Source organism: Thalassophryne amazonica, chromosome 12 (genome assembly GCF_902500255.1).
Source record: "Thalassophryne amazonica chromosome 12, fThaAma1.1, whole genome shotgun sequence".
NCBI lineage: Eukaryota > Metazoa > Chordata > Actinopteri > Batrachoidiformes > Batrachoididae > Thalassophryne > Thalassophryne amazonica.
The window spans coordinates 72,886,586-72,902,687 of NC_047114.1; the positions used below are offsets into that span (position 1 = coordinate 72,886,586).

Consider the following 16,102-nt stretch of genomic DNA (forward strand, 5'->3'; position numbering starts at 1 on the left):
GCTTCTTGTCTCTCTTTTTACAATTTAAACTTCAAAATAATAGCAAATAAAACAAAACAAAATAAAATCATATTTAGTGTTCTTTTTTAAGGTTTGACACCCTCTATAAAATACAGTTAAAATAATATACAAATAATGAATGTATATGAGTTCACTCAGCTTTGCCTCGTTGAATATGTTCCATTTTTCACCTCATGAAATGTTCATACCATTGAAAAAATGTAAAAACATTCATTATTTGTTTTATATAACAGCTAAAATAGATCCATGTCATTTGATATTATATTAATTTATAAAAAACAGAAAAGGGACTTAATTTTTTGTAAGTCACTGGTGCTTTGACGTCAACAGTCCAACATGAACTTTAAGTAGGAGTCCAAAATTGTCCTCAGTCAACTTGCAAAAACAGTCAGGTAGTTTATAAAAAAAAGTCTTTGTGTACTTCCTCAGTCCATTGAAAAAAATCGCATCAGAAATTTGTCCAGGTTTTCATCGTAACAGCTCTTCATGCCTCCAGAAGGCTTACGGTGTAGTGGATTTGTTTGTGTGTGTGTGTGTGTGTGTGTGTGTGTGTGTGTGTGTGTGTGTGTGTGTGTGTGTGTGTGTGTGTGTGTGTGTGTGTGTGTGTGTGTGTGTGTGTGTTAGAAGAATTAGCACCTTCAATCAGCTCATTCAAATCATCCGTCAGTAAAACAAACTCTGCCATGTTTAGCTAAACGCTACCCCCACTAGCATTTGCGTGGGTCACAGCGCACAATGGTACAGAACATATGGAACCAAATTGCACGCTAAATGGAACCAAATTTGCATGCTAACTGCAACGCAACACGAATGGGACGAATAATTGCATTGTTCATGTAACTTTTCTGTAAAGTTTGTTTGACAGACTATTGAGGAATTTTATTGTCAAAAAAAAAGAACTTAATATCACAATGTCATAAACTTCATCTAGTTAAAAAAAAAAAAAAAATTGCTCTTGCTTGTGTAATGCCAGCTAGGACATGTAACCTGCCTACCAGATATTATTCAGTGAGGAGGATTGCAGACTTTACAGTGTGGAAGAAGCTGCATTGAAAAGCCTCATAGCAAACAACTGCATATAATATAATATTACTGTTATTTGATTATGAAGTCACTGGAAGCTATAATCATCACAGTTCCTATAGAAAAATTGTAATATGCTAGTTATTTAAAGTATATTTTAGTTGAATTATTTTTCCTCTAAAATGTAAAAATTTTAATTGATCATCTTCCTATATTATGGAAATCCGGTTTATGTTTATTGTGAGTAAATAATGGTCATATATATACTGTAAAGGTACGGTGTGAAATTTGTCTTCCCATCCTTGTATGTATTTGCATTTTTCACATAATTGATGTTTCTGAATCTACTGTAGACATCAAGAATATACACTAAATGCAGAAATTGTTAAAAAAAACATAACAAAAAACAAAACTTACTTTGCATAGTAGATAGAATTAGGAAAGGGACTGAGCAATGCTTTGTTTTGATGGTCTGTTTCATTTTGTCTTTTCATTCTTAAATGACATGGGACAGTTAAATTGGTATAGTTAATCTAAACCAAATGTTTCAATAATTCATTTGGTGTAATTGGCTTTTAAAAAGCGACAGTAGTGTGGTGTGCCTGAGGGTACGTCAGTGTACCCGATTCCAGTCCAAACTGCAGAGAAACAATATGTTACGCAACTTGTTTTTTTTGAAAACTACTCTGTAATTTTGTAATTACAGTATGTGGCTCAACATCTCCAGAGCACATTCAATTCTCATTGGAGGGGAACTAAACATTTCTCTGACAGGAGTAGCAGGAGTTTCAGGAATATATACTGTGTAACTATATAACTTGTTGAAGGGATGCTGACGTGGGTTTAATTCATGAGAGTTTTGTAAAGTACTGTTCCATGTTTTTTTAATCAATATTTGATGATACGCATGATTTATCAAGTTTTTCTTGTAACTTGTAAACATTATAGAGGAATGATCAGAGTTTATAACTTTGACTCGATTTGTAGATATCTTGGGATCATCTTTTGACTCGGGACCAACGCAGAATTAATCGCTGCAATCTTTATTTAAAATGCAAGCCCAGTCTCAGGTTAACCAGGTAGACTGTATAATGTTACTGGGCAGGGCAAGCTACGAACACTCAGAGCAACCACTTGACCACTTGTTAAATGGACTGGATTTATATAGCGCTTTTCCATCTGAATCAGACGCTCGAAGCGCTTTACAATTATGCCTCACATTCACCCCGATGTCAGGGTGCTGCCATACAAGGCGCTCACTACACACCGGGAGCAATAGGGGATTAAAGGCCTTGCCCAAGGGCCCTTAGTGATTTTCCAGTCAGGTGGGGATTTGAACCCATGATCTTCTGGACTCAAGCCCAACACTTTAGCCACTAGGCCATCACCTCCCCTAAGCACTTTTTGCTACTGAAAAGGCAAAAAAGTAATTAGAAGTGTCATGGAGAGGGTACCTACAGTGCATCTGGTAAGTATTCACAGCGCTTCATCTTTCCACATCTTGTTGTTACAGACTTATTCCAAAATGGAGTAAATAATTTTTTTCACTCAAAACTCTACTCACAACACCCCATAATGACAACATGAAATTTTTTTTGAAATTGTTGTAAATTTATTAAAAATAAAAAACTAAGAAATCACATGTACATAAGTATAACCACCCTTTGTTCAATACTTTGTTGATGCACCTTTAGCAGCAATTACAGCCTCAAGTCTTCTCGACTATGATGCCACAAGCATGGCGCACCTGTCTTTGGGCAGTTTTGCCCATTGCTCTTTGCAGCACCTCTAAAGTTTTATCAGGTTGGATGGGTAGCGTCGGTGCACAGCCATTTTCAGATCTCTCCAGAGATGTTCAATCAGATTCAGGTCTGGGCTCTGGCTGGACCACTCAAGGACATTCACAGAGTTGTCCTGAAGCCACTCCTTTGATATCTTGGCTGTTGGCTTAGAGTCATTGTCCTGCTGAAAGATGAACCATCACCCCAGTTTGAGGTCAAGAGAACTCTGGAGTTTTTCCTTACCACTGTTGCTCTGGAGGTTGGTAAGGTTAGACCTTACCTGTGTGAAGCACCTTGAGGCAACTCTGTTATGATTTGGCACTATATAAAGGAAAATAAATTGAAAAAAAATCTGGAAGAGGTTTTCATCCTGGACATTGCTCTGTACATTGCTGCATTCATCTTTCCCTCAATCCTGACTTGTCTCCCAGTTCCTGCAGCTGAAAAACGTCTCCACAGCATGATGCAGCCACCACCATGCTTCACTGTAGGGACGGTGCCTGGTTTCCTCCAAACATGACACCTGACACTAATGCCAAAGAGTTCAATCTTTGTCTCATCAGACCAGAGAATTTTGTTTCTCATTGTCTGAGAGTCCTTCATGGGCCTTTTGGCAACCTCCAGGTGGGCTGCCATGTGCCCTTTACTAAGGAATGGCCACTCTACCATACAAGCCTGCTGCAGAGATGGTTTCCCTTCTGGACGGTTCTGTTTTCTCTCCACAGAGGAATGATGGAACTCTGACAGAGTGACCATCGTGTCCTTGGTCACCTCCCTGACTAAGGCCCTTCTCCCCTGATTGCTCAGTTTAGACGGAAAGCCAGTTCTGAGAAGAGTCCAGGTGGATCCGTACTTCTTCCATTTATGGATGATTGAGGACCGTCATTGGGACCGTCAAAGCAGCAGAAATGTTTCTCTATCTTTCCCCCAATTTGTGCTTTGAGACAATCCTGTCTACAGACAAACCTTTTTAACATTGTCATTATGGGGTATTGTGTGTAGAATTTTGAGCAAAAAAACGGAATTTCATCCATTTTGGAATAAGGCTGTAACAAAATGTGGAAAAAGTGAAACGTTGTGATTGTGAATACTTTCCAGGTGAACTGTACAGAGGTAAATGTGCATATTGAGCTCAGTAAATATAAATAAATGTTTTAAAACAACTGATTATACAGTTAACCGCTTACCCTAATGTCCTAGCTGTGTGGCAGTACTGCAGTTTACTAAGGCGTTACAGTGAGGGGCTGACAAGTTCAGCAGTTATAAAATCCCGGAGTACCCCATTAACAGATAATATTGAACTTTTCCGCATCTAGTTATTTGCCTCATTTTGTTGTAAGATCATCTTTGTTAAACCCTTTGAAATAAACAGTTTTTTTCTTGGTGGTGTTATGTCAGTTTCTACATACACAGCTTGTGTTCGAGTTACTTCATTTGGCTTCTCTGAAACCCGTCCGTGTAAGTAAAGCAGGGCTTAATGCTGTTAAATGGACATGATTTTTTGATTTATTGGGAACAAGGCAGTAACCACCAAACAGAACAATGCCCCCTGTGTTGGAAGTATTTAAACATGCTCCTGGGATGGCATAAAATAAAGCGAAACAAAATTCAACTCAAGAAGAACGCTGGGTAACCAAAGCGGACAAAGTCAAAGAATGTTCTATTCCAAATAGGAGGAAAGGGGGACAGCGCCACAGCAAATCCATTATGTCCTTTGGACTAAATTGGATGCAGAAGCTTGCTAGCGCTCATACTTCATGTTTACAAGTGTTCTTTTCAGTTTTTGTGAAAGCCAAGGGAATTTTAATGGGAAATTAACCCAAGTTGTTTTCACTTCTACATTTACCAAGGCTGCCGTGTTGTGTTCTTGGGTGCATTTGATAGGTTTTTGCCCTCACTGGCCTGAGGCTAAACTGTAGTACTTCACCTTTGCCAGGATATTGTGCTGCACTGCAGTAAAATTGTTATGTGTTCCCCACCAGGATGCAGTAAATTTAATGAGGCTGTGCAGAAAGAATTGCAGAAGAAATAGAGATGTTGCCTCACAAATTACAACAGCCAATATAATTCTGCAAAATCTCTGTTATTTCAAAATAAAAAACAAAATAGTCGTATCAAGTTTGAGCTGTACATTGTAATTATTATTAGATCCGAAAAATTACACCATAGAGACTTTTCTCTATAACACCTCCTGAAATGATCCCAAATGCCTGTAGGTGGACTGTTAAATAGCCATGTGTTGAACAGCTGTGGGAGCTCAGGTTTTTCTCATCCTTCCCTTCCGGGACCTCTAATGTCCACAGCTCGTAAGAACATCTGTATCCTTTACTTACATCAAAGGAAGCTGCTGGGTCAGGAAACATCTGCATGTGTTGACCAGTCACTTCATTATTTGTGAACACATAGAGCTGACAAAAAATGAAAACTGAGGTTGCTGATTACACGTGCACATGGTATAATCAGCTGTAATCCATGCTTCAGCACATTCAACAGCTGGAACCAGCCCACGTCTTTATGTGTTTGATGTCAAGTCACACAAATGAGTTCTTTGTAATTCAGTGATGCCATAAAATCTCATTCTGTGTGTCCTTCATCATCATTTTAGCAATGACTAACACACAACCCTCCCACCGTGTTTAAGCCATATTGACTTAAACACCCAGTAAACAAACACAGGAGAGTCAAATGATGTCTGGTTTTTGTCAGGATTTCATTCATCATGTATTGATGGCATCTAAACATCACAAAAACATCACAAATTGCTGTGATATTATGACATCTGAGTGGCATGATGATGTCATTTAGGTATCATTTTGTTGATCATGCTGTGACATCCAGCGGACGTCATCTAGATGTTGCCAGGTTGGTTGGTTGTCTTGTAATTTTTCACTTTGTGAGGACAGGACATGGGGAAAGTACATCATTTCTGTCGGGAAAAAATTGTAAATTTAGTTACATGAAGGTTTTATTTTATTTCATTACATCCTCAAAGGACGTAATAAAATCATCAGCGTTTATTTAGATGCATATTAGGCCACAGAAGACTCCACTGAATTTTGGAGGTGATCCGGATCCGGATTGGCAGACTTCTGAAATCTCTGATTGCTGTTGTTTTATTTTTCTTTTTGGTCATCAAATTATCATATAAAGGTCTTTTTTGTTGTTGTTCTGAGAAGCTTGTGTGATGGTCACAACACGACGTCACTCCTTGACATAGCTACAGTACAGTTGGAAGGCTACACAATTATGTCATGACAGTGCCACTATGTGATGAGGGCAGTGCGATGGCCAAGTGACGCTTGCTTTCAAAGCAGAAAGTGCCCGGTTCAAACCACTCTTGCCCCATTCTCCATATCATGTGGAGTTGCATCAGGAAGTGCATCTGACATAAATTTTGTGCCAAATCAGCATGTAGACTGGCAACTTTTTATTTTGTGCAAGTCAGTGAGAAAGAGAATTTGATATTTTGTAAGTGCTGAGTGTAGAACACAATTCTCTAAGCAGCAACATTTTTTTCAGTATCGGTGTACGGAGGCAGTATTGACATGTGGAAGTCCTCAAACTGAGCAGTTGTGGTGGTAAACTCAGTGTAGCTGTTCTCCTTCACAGGCCACACAGGGCGTCTGCTCCAGTCCTTGTGCTTCACCAGTATGTCCTTTCTGCTGCTCCACATCATCTATCAGATTACCGTCAACAGCCTTCTGGCCAGGAACTCCATCAACTCCGGCTTTAACTGTGAGTACACTGTGGCCTTTATGATAAAGGTGATGGATCCATGAACCACTGAGATGAAGAGGAGGAAGTAGAGAGCATCCATTGATAATAGTGTGACTGTTGAAAAATTTGGGATAAACGATTACATGCATGCATCATACACAAAGAATTGTTTAGGCACCGACCAGCTCTTTACCAAGCTACAGCTTCTGGTACTGAAGAAAGAAGCTAACATGGAAGTGCTTAATCCTGTAGTTCCTTGAATAGCTACTTGAGGCTGGCTTCAAAGGCAAGTCACTCCCCATAGACCCCCATGTTAAAATCTCCATCTTCACAGCATAAGTAAACATGTTTTCTAGGGCTGTTCATGTTATATAGTGAAAAAAATAAAAGTTGTAAGGGGACACATGTTGTTTTTGTTCCACTTGGGGTTTTATAGGTGCAGACCAAATTTGAACTCAATCAGATAAGATTTAGAGGTCCCCCAGAGTGACACATTTTCCTCTCCCTCTGCTGGCAAGGCAACGTCACCCTAATGGGAGAAGACTCTGATGCCATTATTTTTCTTTTACAGGTACATGTGATGACTTCTAATCACAAAAAGTGGTGGTTGATTGGTCACCCAGAGGAGAACATTACTGGATTACTACATTGCTTTTTTGGGAAAAATTGTTGCTTTGTGGGGGACCCCTAAACAATGTCCTATTACAGTAAAATTTGGCACAGATCTTTTATTTTATTAGTGGAACAAGAAAAACATGTGGCCCAAAAGATTTTGTAACATTTGACATTTTGAACAGGTCTAATGTTTATACAGCCTGTTCCACAAAACCATTTTGGTATAACTTTTTCCCTGCTCATGACAGTTGTATACAAGAGTGAATTTTCATATATGTTGTCAATGCAAGATATTTTAAGCCATAATGTTATGAATAATTAGGGTTGTGGTCACTTTGAGTGTACAGCTAATATGCCAACAAGTCAAGGGCCCCTACTAGCAGATGCAGCTAGCAGCTGTGGACTATACTGTCTTTGTCCTTTTGAGCAGTGTTTTTTTCTTTAAAAATGTCTGATATAATGTGGCTCGCTGTGCAGTTTATTGTACTTATTGGCCATATAATAAGTCTGTGCTCCTGTATTTCTGTCGGCAGAAATTTTAACATTATTTACTTTATAGCTATGGTGACACTGTTAGCACTTAGCAGGTGTCCACAGCTTGGTGACATAGTTCCACTGTTACTAACAGTTACTGAGACAATATTCTAGTCATAATTTTTAATAACTGTACCCAAGCCACCCGTTATGAAAACCAACAACCAGTTTGCAAAAATATGTTTAGTCAAACACCTGAACCAAGGTTAATCTATCATTAGCTTGATCAGTAAGTACAAAATGTGGGTATATTTGGTATTCATTCGTCCCACCCAAGTCATACTGGTTTTATCTAAGCGTCATGTCTTTGTCCATTTATGGGTTAGCCTGGAATTAAGTTAAAATGGTGACATTTGGAACTGTCCCATCTGAGCTTTGAACCCGCTCTTCAGAAAGCCACAGAGGGAGTGTGTGTGTGTTTTATATGTGTGTATATATATATATATATATATATATATATATATATATATATATATATATATATATATATATATATATATATATATATATATATATTGGCATTGAACCCTAACATTGTTAACAGTAGCAGTAGTAAGGGGCTTTCTCAAAGGTTTTCACAGAACATTTCTCTTGTTCTGAGGGCTTATGTTAAGAAAACATGCTAAGGCCTCCACTCATTTGTCTGTATGTTCACATACTGCACATGTGTTCCATCTATCACACAGTCTGTTTTTTGTTTAAACTCTAACCTCAACTACTCATAGGGTTATATTACCATATTTATTTATTTTTTAAATTTTTCTACAACCTGAAGTAAAGTTTCCCAAATGTAAGTGAAGACATACTTCATTTGCAGAAGCGGGGAGGTAACGCTCGGTAAAATATGTTCTCTAATAACGACTCACAGTCTTGGTCACTCTTATTGGGTTTTGTCACATTATGAAGATTTATGCCTCTGATACATTCTTAATTTCCTTCCTTCTGCTGTATAGAATCTTGAAAAAAAATTCTGCCAGTGAAGCTGCTGCCTCGGTGTTGTGAAGGTGTTAATAGTTGGCTTTAGGTTTCTCATGAAACTGTATCACACACTCACTCACACACAGGTGTTAGTGTGCTGCCACACAGGGCGCTCAGCTGCACACTGGGTGCAACTTGGAAATTAATTTTCTTGCTCCAGGACACCTTAGTGAGTTTCCTGTGGGACAAGGAAACAAACCTCTGATCTGCCTGCATTAGTTATTACTTTTATTTTGTTTTTATATTATTGTTCTATTCAGTTTCATGATCCTGTGAAATGATCATGGATATTCCTGTATTCAGCATGTAGTATGTGCATCATGAACCCGTCTTGGGGTGTGGCCACACGCGTCTGTCCTGTGACCTCATGATTCGATAACCTCTGTCCGTGCATCTCTTGTTCTCAAAGGTCCAGAACCCGGCGACATGAATGTCACTGCCAAGTTAAGTGAATGTCTCTACAAGTTTAGGACTTTTGCTAGATACAGAGCCACTTCTGAATGCGTTCAGGAAGTAATTGAAAGCCTGGATCTTAGTCTTCATCTTGGACAATTGTAAACCCAGACACTTTGTTTTCTTCCTCAGCAATCGCCGTTTCCACTGATCCACGCAAACACCACAGCGTTGTCTGCAAAGTTGAATTCCGTAAACCTTTCCTCTGCAATAAAGGCACTAAAATAGATACTCATTTCCACAACCCTACCCAACACTCAGTCCACGCATGCACTGAAAAGTACAAGAGCCAGAACACACCCCTGATGAATGTCAGTATTCTCTTGTAAAAAGCCAGAGATTTTTGGGAGTTAAGGCTAAAATAAATGTTCAAGTGAGCATTCCACACATATAATATTTTCTAATGTGAGCTGTCATGTATTTGCCTTGTATGGAATATTTATCTGAATTTATTATCTATGTATAACATTGCAATGAACAGCTACAAATGTTTGTATTGTGCTATATTCATAACACTCCTAACAGGGCAGCGCAGTCTCATTTGAGGGCGGGCGCTAAAGGCATAAAATGTGACAGATATGACGTAATTTCTCTACTTCCAAAAGCACGGCATTTTCTCTGAATTTTTGGGCAAATTACACACAAACAAAGCGAAAATGCAAAGGAAAAAGTCACAGTGCAGTGAGAAAGTGGACATGTATTGCAGTTTATGACCCAGAGCACAAACAGGTCGAGGCAGTTTTGCAAGCAAGAGAACGTAGCTACTCTGGTTAGCTGTGTAGGCTAAAGCCCCGTTTACACATAGACGGTTTTGTCGGCGGGTAGTACGTAGACTGAAGTTCACGGTAGTTCCGGCTGTTTTCGCGGTGGAAAGGGGTGGAGCATTTCGCCGGCGTTTTGACCGCCGTACTATCCGCAAATAGGCGGATAAAACGCCGCTAAATCCGCGTTTTGACACCGTAGCATCCGGCACACGTCAGGCAACAGGGGTTAATACCCAGTTCTGTCCTTTACAATCGCAGGTTAAGACGCGCGTGAGAACAGCGATGTTCTGCAGCTGCCGATAATGCCCCGTGTACCGTTGGTTAATACCCAGGTTTTTATCCAGGCAAATCCTGCGTTACTCCAGGATCATTTGCATATAGGCACCACCCCCAGAGTATAATAGGGTGAAGCAGCAGGAATACATGCCTCTGTCACTGCAGGGGGAGGGAGATCATCCTCAGCCTTTTCTTCTCCTTCCTTTCCCCCTCCTCAACGTGTTGCTCCGTCTCCACCACAGGCCTCCCCTCTGCTTCTGAACCAGACCTCTTGGTTTCCTTCTTCTATAAGTCCTTGCCGCTGCCAACTTTCTTTTAGGAGGCATACTGGCGCTTCTCTGCAAAAATATCTGGAGCTGGCCGCGAGTGAGAGTCCTGCATGAAGCGCGCTAGTGTTTTTATACTGACTGCTGCCTATTGGCCATTTGGAACGCCATTTTAACCGGGAGGTGGCGTTTAGAATGGCATACTGTCCGCTAGCGCCGCCGTTTTGTCTGCCTCTGTCGCCGGTTAAAATGCTGTTGTGTACGCCGATGTGGGCTCTATCTCCATTTTATACGCCGTTGATTAGGGATACAACGCCGGCCGCCGAATAACGGCGGTGTAAACTGCGGCACTACAGGAAGGGACAGGATGAAATGGCGATTAACAAGTATCAAACGCCGTTGTTCGCGTTGTCTCTGTCGTCAAGCGAATTCTCCGGGAGCGCTCCCGGAATTATTCGACATGTTGAATAATTTTTTCGACGATTCCCGAATGAAGCCAGAACTAAGCCATGCCCCCTAGCGCCGGTGATAACAACGGCGTTTAATCCCTAAGACGGCCCGGAGCAGCCAAAAACTCTTCCAGGACACTTCCGGGAGCTCTTACCGTCTATGTGTAAACGGGGCTTAACACTTACCAACACAACGTCTCCTATTTGCCTCGTCTTCCCCTCTTCACTGGAAACCCCAAAAAACTGCACTTTTCACGACTGCTTCGGTGATTGCAACTGAAAACAAAACAGTACACCATTTGTCCGTGTGAAGTTATGCTGTGTATATATTGCGCAACGGGTGCGGCTGTCCCCATAAGTGGTCAAATCCCGCGATATCACGCAGGATTCAAACGAGACTGCGCTGCCCTATCCGTAATGTTTAGAAAGAACATGTACAAAAACAGTGACAGGGATAAAGCAATAATATTTTTAAAACTGAGAAAATCATATACATGGATTAACAGTTTTACTGTATTAATAACTGCATTTCCTTGATACTCAAGAAACTATTAAATAAGTAATATATCAAATTACTCAAGGTGCAAAAAGTGCAGCTATTGTATATATTTCACATCTAGATGAAGATTTGAATGTTAAGGGCATGCTGACTTTGAACCATGGCTGTCTGCAATTCTTAATATTTTATTATTTTATTATTTTAATTTTTTTCATTTAAGTGCTGCTTTGCACTTAAATAATTACAAACATAAGTAATTATCTGCACCATTTAGTAGCAAAGTCTCTTTGCTGGTCAGAATTGTGTTATAGTGAACAGCTGTCTGTGATGAGATGCTTAATGAAGTATATGGAGCAGAAATCTAATTGTATATGCTCGTAATAAAAGACTTCATCCATTGTCTACAGTGTAGCCATTTATTCTGTAGTGTAGCTGTTCACTGGGGAAAAGGCAGGGGACGCCCTGACTAGGTTGACAGTCCATCAGTGGCCAAACACATCTGCTATCACACTTAAGGACAATACGGAAAAGCCTTCAGTTACTTCAACCTGTGCGTGTTTGAACCTGTCTGTATTCGAATGTGTTGCAGGCCTTGAATATAGGAATGGATGTACATTAACCCTCAAGTGACCGAGCTATTTTAGCGACTAATATGACCAAGTGGGGTCATTTATGACCCCATTGACTTTATATTGGAATCCGTCTATATAAATGATTGTTTTAGGGTTCTTAATATTTAGTAGGTTCCCGAATATAGTTGTCTATCAACTAAAATACTGCGGTATGGAATTTGATATTTATTTTACCAAAAGGTAGGCAACAAATACACACCGTTTACTTTGTCTGTTACATCAGATAAAATGCACAGTACCTTTTATTTCTTTGCATTTTATTTCCTTGCATTAAAAATGAAACAATACACCACAAAAAGTAAAGTTTTGTTGAGTACAATATGTATTACAACATGGTAAGATAGTTATAGTATCACAGTATTCCGCAACCATTCTACAACCCCTGGCAAAAATTATGGAATCACCAGCCTCGGAGGATGTTCATTCAGTTGTTTAATTTTGTAGAAAAAAAGCAGATCACAGACATGACACATAACTAAAGTCATTTCAAATGACAGCTTTCTGGCTTTACGAAACACTATAAGAAATCAGGAAAAAAAATTGTGGCAGTCAGTAACGGTTACTTTTTTAGACCAAGCAGAGGGAAAAAAATATGGAATCACTCAATTCTGAGGAAAAAATTATGGAATCATGAAAAACAAAAGAACGCTCCAACACATCACTAGTATTTTGTTGCACCACCTCTGGCTTTTATAACAGCTTGCAGTCTCTGAGGCATGGACTTAATGAGTGACAAACAGTACTCTTCATCAATCTGGCTCCAACTTTCTCTGATTGCTGTTGCCAGATCAGCTTTGCAGGTTGGAGCCTTGTCATGGACCATTTTCTTCAACTTCCACCAAAGATTTTCAATTGGAGTAAGAGCCAGACTATTTGCAGGCCATGACATTGACCATATGTGTCTTTTTGCAAGGAATGTTTTCACAGTTTTTGCTCTATGGCAAGATGCATTATCATCTTGAGAAATGATTTCATCATCCCCAAACATCCTTTCAATTGATGGGATAAGAAAAATGTCCAAAATATCAACGTAAACCTGTGCATTTATTGATGATGTAATGACAGCCATCTCCCCAGTGCCTTTACCTGACATGCAGCCCCATATAATCAATGACTGTGGAAATTTACATGTTCTCTTCAGGCAGTCATCTTTATAAATCTCATTGGAACGGCACCAAAGAAAAGTTCCAGCATCATCACCTTGCCCAATGCAGATTCGAGATTCATCACTGAATATGACTTTCATCCAGTCATCCACAGTCCACGATTGCTTTTCCTTTGCCCATTGTAACCTTGTTTTTTCTGTTTAGGTGTTAATGATGGCTTTCGTTTAGCTTTTCTGTATGTAAATCCCATTTCCTTTAGGCGGTTTCTTACAGTTCGGTCACAGACGTTGACTCCAGTTTCCTCCCATTCGTTCCTCATTTGTTTTGTTGTGCATTTTTCAATTTTTGAGACATATTGCTTTAAGTTTTCTGTCTTGACGCTTTGATGTCTTCCTTGGTCTACCAGTATGTTTGTCTTTAACAACCTTCCCATGTTGTTTGTATTTGGTCCAGAGTTTAGACACAGCTGACTGTGAACAACCAACATCTTTTGCAACATTGCGTGATGATTTACCCTCTTTTTAGAGTTTGATAATCCATTCCTTTTGTTGTCAAAGTGTCGTGACACGGACCCACAACAGGGGGCGTTAATGAACGGACAATGGATAAGCCAAAAAGTAACAATTTAATGTTGTGAATCGCACAACGAAGTACAGACAATAACAATATGGTGGAATGTCAATTATACACAAGGTGACGTGTGGGCAGGCTCGAAGATAGAAGACGTCTGGCGAGAGAAGAGCCGGATCCCACACAGCTTCCACCACCAACGGATCTGAAGAACACCGGAGCCACCAAGCCCTGCGCCCCAGGTGGCCACTGTCTTCAGCAGTCAGACCCGGTACTGCTGGCAGAGAACAGAAACAGTATTGATGAGTGCGAGTTCGCACACTCAGTAATCCCACAGTCTGTGTTTAGTTAGGAGGGAGCACCTCCACCTCCAATCACACACTCGTGCAGCTCCTGTCTAACCACTTATCTGGCTGGGGTGTGAAGCGAAGCCATCGCTGATCACACCAAATGCCAATCACACCAAACGCCAATCCCACAGATAAGGCAAACACCACAGGAAAACGGCTGCAAAAGAGTTCAGACTATTATTCAGTTTTAAGTCAGCAGAGAAGTTACCTGAATGGTAGCTGATTTCTCGGCGGGGAGGTGGAGTTGCAGGTCGGCCTTTATGGTGGTGGTGATGTGAATGAGTGACAGCTGGTGCTGATAACGAGTGACAGCTGTCACTCCCGGTTGCTATGACGCCCTCTCATGCCTGAAGCCCGCACTTCAAGCAGGGCGCCATCTGGTGGTGGTGGGCCAGCACTACCTCCTCTTCAGCGGCCCACACACCACCTTTGTTTCAATTGACATCTCTCGGGTTGGAGCCATGATTCATGTCAGTCCACTTGGTGCAACAGCTCTCCATGGTGTGATCACTCCTTTTTAGATGCAGACTAACGAGCAGATCTGATCTGATGCAGGTGTTAGTTTTGGGGATGAAAATTTACAGGGTGATTCCATAATTTATTCCTCAGAATTGAGTGAGTCCATATTTTTTTCCCTCTGCTTGGTCTAAAAAAGTAACCATTACTGACTGCCACAATTTTTTTCCCTGATTTCTTATAGTGTTTCTTAAAGCCAGAAAGTTGCCATTTGAAATGACTTTAGTTTTGTGTCATGTCTGTGATCTGCTTTTTTCTACAAAATTAAACAACTGAATGAACATCCTCCGAGGCCGGTGATTCCATAATTATTGCCAGGGGTTGTATATCAGGGGGTCTGACATCTCAGAGGTATGATCTTCACTGTCTGATGCTGACTCATCTCCATCAATGGAGCTATTTTCATCCTCACTCTGGGCATCAGGAAACAGGTTCAGTGCTTGTGCAGCTGTAAATCTTTCTATTATAGGCCTGTTTGGCCGTACTTCCCTGCAAAACGGTAATATAATGATTAAAGCCGGCAAATCACAATACCGTCCAAAGCTATATTATCAAAATTGTCATAGATCTCCCTGGGGTCATAAGTGACCCCACACAAGTTTGGATTATAGTTGCCACACAGATTGCCCGATTGCACAATTGTATGAGCACATGCAGTAAAAACAGATTGACAAATTCATGGTAGGAAGCCTTTTTCCCACTGGAATTGGAGGAATGGTGCACAAACATATATGCCTGGGGTCGTAAATGACCCCACTCCGTCGCTTGAGAGTTAATAAATGAAATGAAGTTGACCACACAATGAACTGCAATGAACTAGAAATTAAAGTAAATGTAAGAATGATTGTGTTTAGTTAATCTATCAATTATTTTTTTGATTAATTATTTTTGATGAGTCTCTTAATTATTTTCTCAGTGACTGATTATCCTTTGGTTAAATTACCAGTAAATCATAACCATAAATACAACCTATAACATTCAGTCTTGCATTCAAATATTTTGTCATAAACAATATTTATTTTCCCACAGATTTTAAAAATTTCAATACCAAGGCAGTTAAGGAAAAAATATGGAAGATGATCTGAGACACAAACTGACACAAAGTAAAAGCCTAACATATTTTATAGATTATTTTCATTATCGATTAATCTGTTGATTATTTTCTGGATTAAACCATTAAAATATTCACATTTAAGAAGCTGAAATATAGAGAATTGGACATTAAAAAAATCACAACAAAGCTGCCTCAAGGCACTTCACATGGGTAAAATGTGTGTGTGTGTGTGTGTGTGTGTATATATATATATCATGAAAACATATTTTATGTGATGTTGCTTTTGCTCCCTAGTAATGAACTATGTAAATACTTTGAGGATTTCCCTTTCCTGAAATGTATTGTCATCCTATTTTGAAATGTATTTTATTTTTGGAACAGGAAGCCAGAAATTGCCCTTTGTCCTCTTCATCCCGTCCCATACGTTCTGAGTCAGTGTCTTATCTCGTGTTTCTCTCTCTGATATTTAGCCCCATGACACCTTTTTCCTTTTGGCAG

The 16,102-nt window shown here is 39.9% G+C and overlaps 1 protein-coding gene across 1 annotated transcript in view; it reads left to right on the forward strand.

Moving 5' to 3' along the window:
• LOC117521141 (piezo-type mechanosensitive ion channel component 2) overlaps positions 1–16,102 on the forward strand; it is a 249,903-nt gene that overhangs the window by 33,372 nt on the left and 200,429 nt on the right. Inside the window, exon 3 of the mRNA XM_034182477.1 lies at positions 6,435–6,560. Coding sequence (XP_034038368.1) covers positions 6,435–6,560 — 126 coding nt within the window. The remainder of the gene's footprint in view (positions 1–6,434; positions 6,561–16,102) is intronic.